The sequence below is a fragment of the Triticum dicoccoides genome, chromosome 5A (genome assembly GCF_002162155.2).
Source record: "Triticum dicoccoides isolate Atlit2015 ecotype Zavitan chromosome 5A, WEW_v2.0, whole genome shotgun sequence".
Lineage (NCBI taxonomy): Eukaryota > Viridiplantae > Streptophyta > Magnoliopsida > Poales > Poaceae > Triticum > Triticum dicoccoides.
In genome coordinates this window covers 288,800,713-288,809,097 of record NC_041388.1, presented here as the reverse complement: position 1 = coordinate 288,809,097, position 8,385 = coordinate 288,800,713, and the positions used below count along the sequence as shown (strand labels likewise).

Below are 8,385 nucleotides of genomic sequence, written 5' to 3'. Positions count from 1 at the left end.
CCCCCCTGCCTCCTCTCCTCCTCGTCCTGCTCCGCTCCTCTCCTCCTCCCCGCCATTCCTCACGATCCCAGCCCGCACCCCTAGGCAACCAAGCCCGCGACCCCCGATCCGATCCGTCCTCCCCGTCACGCAGATCGCTGGCTGTGCTAGTCTAGTGCCAGCCGGGATCCCGCCTGCTCGCCGCCGTCTCTGGGTTCGTTGCTAGCGCGCTTCTTCTCGCTCCGCCCGCCATGGACGGCGTCCGGAGCTTAGCACAGTCCCTGGGAGCCGAAGATGGCGGCCGGAGCAACCTTTTCCGCACGCTTGGCCCGGCGCTCTTCATCTCGATTGGGTACATCGACCTCGGCAAGTGGGTCACCACCGTGGACGCCGGCTCTCGCTTCGGCTATGATCTCGTGCTGCTCGTGCTGCTCTTCAACTTCTCCGCCGTCCTCTGCCAGTACCTCTCCATATGCATCGGCATGGTCACTACCAAGAATCTTGCCCAGGTAACCACCACTCTCCTCGCTTCCTTCTTCGTCTTGCTTTGCAGAGTTATTCAAACAGCTCTAGCGAGTCGCCATGGATGACCTAGATACGATTGACGGTGATCTCCAATGATACAATAGCTCCCATGTAATCAAAGTTCCTCTTTGTTTTTTAAGACAAAAGGTAAATTTTCGTTACCCGGCCATTCGAAAACACAAAGTTTCTTACAAACTGAAAGGTAAAGCTGGGTAGTGTACATGAATAATCAGTGCCCCCAAAACCAGAGGAACACTATCCAGAACTGCACGCAGGTAGCAAACTTGAGCAAAATCACGCCCCCAAAGCCAAAAGGCATTACCCCACAGCCGCACGCAGGCAGCAACCAGCAATCACCCACCCAAAGTTCCTCTTTTTTTTGGCTCCCTTTACCTTTAGAGAATTCAGCTCTTTCTAAATGTTGTCCATTTCCTTTCAAATAAATAAATAAAATGCTGTCCTTTTCCTTTCAAATAAATAAATAAATGTTGTCCTTTATTGTTCTGTATCATTCAGCTGTATGCATCGAATTCGTTCTACGGGAATTTGATTTTTGTTTTGTTGCAATACTTGTACATGAACATGAAGATATGCGTCCAGGAGTACAGTCAGCCAATATGTGTTGGCCTTGGTGTTCAGGCATTGCTGTCCTTGTTAACTGCAGAGATTACCATGGTATGTCTAGGCACTTTTCACAAATCTATATGTTCTGTCAGTGCTTCATTCCGGAAATTTTCTTTTCCTATGTGATACATGCATTAACTTGCCAAAGCATGTGATGTTACTGGTTCCCAAGTTCCAAAATTTTGATGGTCTGACGGTGATGTTTGGTTATTTCAGATATCAGGCATTGCAATGGGGTTTAACCTTGTATTCGAGTACGATGACCTTGTCACAGGCATATGGTTCGCAAGCTTTGCAGTTAATCTACTACCATATGCGATCTCCCATCTGGTAATTTTAATAAAAACTGCATCTCGTACAAGGAACCTTCTCAAATTCTTACGTGCGCTTGGCTCCTGCTTCTGCCCATTACAGGACAAGAAGATGGCTGGAATATTCAATGCCTGCATAGCAGGTCTCGCACTTGTTTGTTTCGTGCTTGGTTTATTGGTCAGTCAACCAAGAGTTCCTCTCGATATGGATGTGATGTTCCCCAAGTTGAGTGGTGAAAGTGCCTACTCGCTCATGGCACTTCTGGGTGGAAATGTAATAGCGCACAACTTCTATGTTCATTCATCATTTGTACAGGTAAGTACTTTCCGTGTTTCTTGTTCATGGTCACTTGAAAGATATTCAGGTAGTGTGGTGCATTAGTTACATTTGGGGCCCTTAATTTTTTTTAAACTTGTCTTCAGTTCCATATCAAGTTCGTGTGGCTGTGTTTAAACTTATATAATTCGGAATGTGCCGTGTATGGTGTTTACGACATTCCATATTTTGTCAATCAAGTTATGCCACCTTTTTCTTGAGATGTATCAACTTATACCACTGACAGTACTAAATACATCATAGACGATACAAAGCTGGTTTTTTCATCACCAGAAAAAGTACAAACTGTTGGAATTCTTGTTGTGCTGGTTTCACATCAATAGCACCTTATCTTCCATTGGAAGTTTTTAAGTGCAGATGTCTGTAGGCCCGTTTGGCCCAATGTAAGGCTTTCCCTTCAGTAATTTGATATGGCGCCTTCATGCGTTCTCACTCTTAGCAGTCAACGATCTTCAGTATTTTCTGTTTGACCTTCAAGACTTTTAAGTTACAGATTTCTCACCGGCTCACCGCTCATAATGGATACCAACATAGCTTTCATACTTTTGTACCCTAAAACTAGGTGGCTCAGATCCACCTTGAGTTTGTACCACATGTGTATAGGTCTGTTAGTCTAGGTTGGCTCATGCAAGGCTTGTATATACCCCTTTTCCGGTAATGGGTAGGCATATACTCCGTACTTGTGAACAGCACAATTCTCTCCCTCTCAGCAGAGTTATCACACAATCTTAACTAACCAGTATCCATGTTGCATTTTGTTAGACAAGATCAATCTTAGTCTGTAAACACCCCACTAAGCCATATAAGTTTAGATCCCGAGTCCTTGTTACCAGTGATGACTTTGTGGTATGATATACTGGTGTGGTTTGTTAATCCCTAAAAGAATTGTGTGCGTCTGTGCGCAGGCATGATAGAAGATATGTAATTTATGTTCTTGTTTTCTCACAAAAGGAAAAGGCAAACCTGTTCATGCTACCTTACATGAAGTGTGATGAAAAACTCAACTTGATTTATGGATAATCAGTTGGACTTCTCAGTAAACAAAATGATAGCTAAAACACCAGCATTCTGCAGCCTGTCCCTATGTGGTTATGACTTTGACTTACGAGGTCTGGAAATTCAAACAGTTATATAACACATCAAGTACATCTTCATTTGTTGATTCGAGAAACAAGTTTATTTTGCTTAATTTGTACTCTGCATATTGTACCCCCTTTACCTTGTTTATGTTAATTTGAATATCATATGTGCAGGCTCAAAGAAGATCCCCTGTTACACTTGGGGCCTTATTTCATGACCACCTTGTTTCGATCTTATTTATTTTTTCTGGGGTTTTTCTTGTGAACTATGTTCTGATAAGCTCAGCAGCAGTTGGATCCGGTGATACACTGCTCCTGACCTTTCAAGATGTTGTAGAGCTAATGAACCAGGTCCGTGTCTTCCTTTCTGTACTTCCTACTTACCTTTTAAGTTTTGTATCTGACATGTCCCCCCTATCCCACATATTGAATTATTTGCGACATTGCCTTTTTTTATTTCAGTCCTGCATTGAAGTTATATTCTGAGTTTTTCTGAATCTTGTCTTCTGCAGATATTCATGAATCCTGCAGCGCCGCTTGTGTTCTTAATGGTTCTTCTCCTTTCGAGCCACATCGTCTCACTGTCATCTATTATTGGTAGCCATGCAATTGTAGAGAATTTCTTTGGTATAAACCTTTCTCTTTCGGCACATCATCTGCTACTCAAGGTTTTTGCCATGATTCCTACAATCTACTATGCAAAGGTTGCGGGCTCAGAAGCGATATATCAGTTAATTATCATCTGTCCAGTCATCCAGGCTATGCTCCTTCCTGCGTCTGTTATACCTGTTTTCCGGGTTGCTTCCTCAAGATCAATAATGGGCAACTACAGAATATCTTCATCTGTTGAAATATTGGCCTTTCTCGCATTTCTTCTCATGCTATTTACAAACATCATTTTCAAGGCAGAAATCCTGTTTGGTGATAGCACCTGGACAAACAGCATGAAAGGGAACACCGGGAGCCCTGTTGTACTTCCATATACTCTTATCGTCCTAATTTCATGTTCATGTCTTCTGTTTACACTGTTTCTGGCTGTTACTCCACTGAAGTCTGCAAGTAATGAAGCTGAAACTCTGGAGTTCTCTATGCACTCTCAGAGAGAACCATTGGGCAGTACTCACCATAGAGAAGATGTTTTTCTGGAAGATGTTGCCCATGAAGAAGTTCAAAGGTCTTCTACTGATGCTATTCTCAGGGATCCAATGGAAAGTCATCAAAGTCATCAGAAATCAGCTTTGGAGCATACTGAAAGTTCTGACACCACTGTAGAGTCTGATCCTGACAGTCAACAATCAACTGCTTATGCAGTGAGTACTCCTAAAGCTCAACCCTCACCACCTGTCTACCATGAAGAGCCAAAACCAGTTTGTGTGGCTGACTGGACAGAGTCGGTACCAAAGGTTTCTACAGCCAGTGAAGTAGAACATATTCATGCAGAGAACATCAAACGGAAGAGCGCAACTGAAAAAGATGTTGAAGTAGTAGCAGAAGTTTGCAGGGACAAGGATAGTGTTGCCTCACATAATTTGGAACATGAGAAGTCTGCTGGAGGCAGAGCACCTTCCAATCCTGATGGTCCACCATCTCTTACTTTCAGCAGGGGAAAAGACTCTGATGCTGGCAGTGGCAGCCTCTCGACACAGTCTGGTTTGGGCCGTGCTGCAAGGAAGCAGTTAGCAGCACATCTTGACGAGTTCTGGGGGCATCTTTTTGATTATCATGGTAAGCTTACACAAGATGCTAATGAAAAAAGGTATAACTTTTTGCTCGGACTGGACTTGAGAGCAGCTAATTCTGCTGTGAGGGCTGATAACCAAACCATTGAAGCTTCAAAGAGCCCCTTGATGAGAGATGCGCTGCAAGCATCAGCTACCTCACTGAACTCGTGGGACTCGATGTCCCGTGATAAGGATATCCGTAGTCTAGACTGGAGTTCTGGGCATCAGATGGGTCCAATGGGTTCATCCAACTGGTCTCAGAACATGAATTCACCATATACAGACATTTTGAGTTCAAGCAGCAGCTTACTTGAGCAAAATCCAAAATACTATTCAAATTTCAATATGCCATCTTACTCTGATAATCAGTTCTATCAGCCTGCTACTATTCATGGATATCAGCTGGCATATTTGAGAGGGATGAATGCAAGTAGAAATCAGCACTCTAACATCCCCCTGGATCCAAGACGGGTTCCTAGGTTATCTGAACATTCTTTTCCTAACTATGCTGATCCTGTTATGCATGCCCGCAACCAAAATTTACGGGGTTCATTGGGAGCTAACTCTCCACAAAGCCCAGCAATGAATCGCTTCAATGCAACGGTCGAGAGACCTTATTATGATTCTACCTCTGTTGATGAAAGTGAAAGTGTTGGCTCACCTGGATACTCAAAGAAGTATCACAGTTCACCTGACATATCTGCAGTAATTGCTGCAAGCAGAAAGGCTGCGTTGGACGAAGCAAATTTTGGTGGTGCTGCCGGAAATCAAGCATACCCAAGTAAGCTGGCATCTGAGAGATCACAATATGTGGAGTCGGCAGCCAGGTCCAAAGCCCAAATTGCATTTAATGAGCGCTCACAACATAATCTCCAAAGAGATGTCCTTTCTATGCAGTTGGGTATGAACCCCAACAATAAATCCCTTTGGGCCCAACAACCGTTTGAACAGCTGTTTGGTATGTCAAGTGCAGAATTGAATAAGAGCGAGGTGAACACTGGCCAGAGATCAAGTGGCATGACAAAGGATGATTCCTCTTACACAGAGTGTGAGGCAGAGCTTCTTCAATGTCTTAGGCTCTGCATCATGAATATCTTGAAACTGGAAGGATCAGGAGGGCTCTTTAGGCAAAATGGTGGTTGTGATGAAAATTTAATTGATCAAGTTGCAGCAGCTGAGAGACTTTCACAAGAAACAACTGAGAATCTGTTGTCGGCTGATCTTCTGCGCATGCGCGGTTGTGGTGAAACCTGCGTTTGGCAGGCTACCCTGGTTGTTAGTTTTGGTGTCTGGTGTATCCGCCGGGTACTGGATCTTTCCCTTGTGGAAAGTAGACCGGAACTTTGGGGGAAGTACACATATGTTCTGAACCGTCTTCAGGTGATTCCTTCGTCTTATGTACTTTTACCATTAAAATGTTTTTTTAGGGCAAATGACAGCGGGAAAGGCCCCCACTGATTTTTATTATTATTATAGTAAGTTAGGGATCAACTATACAAGCTATTTACATAGGTCAGGGGAAGGAAAGCAGGGGGGTTGAGGTGAGAGCAGCTAACAAAAATACAAGGAGAGCAGGGGGAGATTATAGAGAATGTACAAAAGAGATTATAAAAGGGAAGAGGATTTGTAGCACCTGGGTGCTCCACACCTATATGAACATTAAGTTCAAAAAAATACCAGGAAAATTTCAAAAAAAATCTGGGATTTTGGGATATGAAACCTGGGTGCCCAATCTACATTCATGTGAAATTTCGTGAAAAAATACCAGAAAACATATCCATGGCAAAAAAGACAAAGAAATCCTATGTACCGAAAAAAACCGGTTTGGATGGATTTTAGTTTGGACTGTATTTTCTTCGCTGCGGATACATTTCCTGGTATTTTTCTATGAAACTTCATACGCGAGTAGATTGGGCACCCAAGTTTGATATCCCAAAATTTCAGTTTTTTTTAATTTTCCTGGTATTTTTTAATTTAATTTTTGTATAGGGGGTGGAGCACCCATGTGCTCCTGTGTATTTCCCGTATAAAAGGGGCTAGTTTCTGTTTGGATCTGTGGACTAGGAGTGCAAAATGTGGCTACCCCTGAAAGAAGGATCCAGGCATTGGTTGACTCATCCATGTAGCAAAGGTTATATAAGCATCCTGACTGCATTACTTTGAAAATTAACCTCACCTTCCATTAAGTTACTTTAAATGCATATTTATTTGAGCATAGCAAGTTGGGCACATATCAACTTGCTATGCTGTTGGGAGTACTTGACGATGCAAATAAACTGACCCACTACTATATATGGCATTTGCATAGATTGGAGTTTGACTTATAGTTGTATATAATCCACAAGTGGAACAAACTTACCTTAATTCTCAACTTGGCATCTCTCTTGCGATTTCTCCTTGAGAAAAAGACAAACATAAATAACGGGCTTTGTTTGCTCAGTTGTATTGGATTGTTAGATTGTGCTGCTGTGAGAATGCAGAGGCAAAACACCTACTCTTACTGGGTTCATTTTGCTTGGTTTTTGCTGATGTTATATATCTACCTTACGCAGGGAATCATTGAACCCGCCTTTTCCAAGCCCCGGAAACCTCTCACCGGGTGCGCATGCCTTCAGATAACAGGCCCGGGTGCCAGGCCCATTTCTGGCACCTTCACCACTTCAGCTGCCATCTTGGAGACGATCAGGGACGTGGAAGTAGCTATCTGTGGACGCAAGGGTCGAAGCGGAACAGCCGCAGGAGACGTAGCTTTTCCTAAAGGGAAGGAGAACCTGGCTTCAGTTCTCAAGCGGTACAAGCGTAGGCTGTCGAGCAAGCCGTCTGCTGGGCAGTAGCGGCATGTTTTTACTTGTTTTGTAGGGTTTCTGGCGCCGTCCTAGGGGCGGGTCGCCCTTTCCTGCTTCTCAAGTCCTAGTGGTTTTTTCGTTGCACAACGTTTCTAGGGCCTTCGGTTTTTGCATGTGATGCTTGACAGGGGCCAAGGATGATGCAGGGTAAACCATGTTTTACCGCCTGAGCGCGGTGTGTTGGAGAAAGTGCGATCTGCTGAATCAGTGGTGTCAAGTCCACCACTGCAGCTCAACCGGACTGTTTTTTGGGCCTTCTGTGCCTGTGCCCCATGTGACTTTGTAGAGAGGTTACAAGTGATGTTAATGTGATGTTCGTTTGACATGTGCATGGTTAATGTGATGCTTCTGGACATGAATGAGATGCAATGTGCTAGTCCTGGCAGGATATATTTGATCCTGGGGTTCTCTCTTTATTTCATGTGACCGCCCTGTGCTATACTATCATTCGGCTGGTTTGGCCATGAATTTGCTTCGTGGAGGCCAAAATCAGCAGCAATGCCAGGGAGTAGAACTGTTGTGATTAGTTAGCGCATATTAATTAGAGGGAAATCTCCCCTTGTCGTTCCAACCATCGCGTCTTGTGCGATGCGTCTCTTCCAAACATATATAAGCTGTACTATTTCTATCAATCAAGACAAGTCTCTTCCAAACATATATAAGCTGTACTATTTCTATCAATCAAGACAAGTTAATCTTTTCATTCAAACACGTTATCACGCACGCTCTGCCGAGAGCACACGAAGGCCTCGTTATCACGCACGCTCTGCCGAGAGCACACGAAGGCCTCGCCAACGGTGAGATGCCTGGACTCATCTCTTTCTTCCTCCGCCTCATCCGTGAGGACGGCCGCCGTCGCCGTTTCGCCGCCCGTCGCCATCATCAAGTAGGCGGGCGCCGCCGACTTCGCCGGGCCGTGCACCGCCCCCGCCGTTTTGGACGTCGTGGCGCTGGAAAAGGCCA

The 8,385-nt window shown here is 44.3% G+C and overlaps 1 protein-coding gene across 1 annotated transcript; it reads left to right on the top strand.

Moving 5' to 3' along the window:
- Positions 1-6: 6 nt before the first annotated feature.
- On the top strand, positions 7-7,821 carry LOC119301078 (protein ETHYLENE-INSENSITIVE 2-like). The gene is made up of 7 exons (XM_037577972.1): positions 7-488; positions 1,093-1,179; positions 1,345-1,458; positions 1,543-1,755; positions 3,030-3,206; positions 3,368-5,956; positions 7,129-7,821. Exons 1-7 carry the CDS (start codon positions 231-233, stop codon positions 7,408-7,410), a joined length of 3,720 nt encoding a protein of 1,239 aa, XP_037433869.1. The 5' UTR covers positions 7-230; the 3' UTR covers positions 7,411-7,821.
- The last annotated feature ends 564 nt before the right edge of the window (positions 7,822-8,385 follow it).

What these genes read in the sequence shown, in the direction of transcription:
- LOC119301078 (XM_037577972.1), top strand. Translation starts at nt 231, where the DNA reads ATGGACGGCGTCCGGAGCTTAGCACAGTCCCTGGGAGCCGAAGATGGC. An exon ending in TAACTGCAGAGATTACCATG is followed by an intron (nt 1,180 to 1,344) that starts GTATGTCTAGGC and finishes TGGTTATTTCAG; the next exon opens with ATATCAGGCATTGCAATGGG. An exon ending in TTGTAGAGCTAATGAACCAG is followed by an intron (nt 3,207 to 3,367) that starts GTCCGTGTCTTC and finishes TGTCTTCTGCAG; the next exon opens with ATATTCATGAATCCTGCAGC.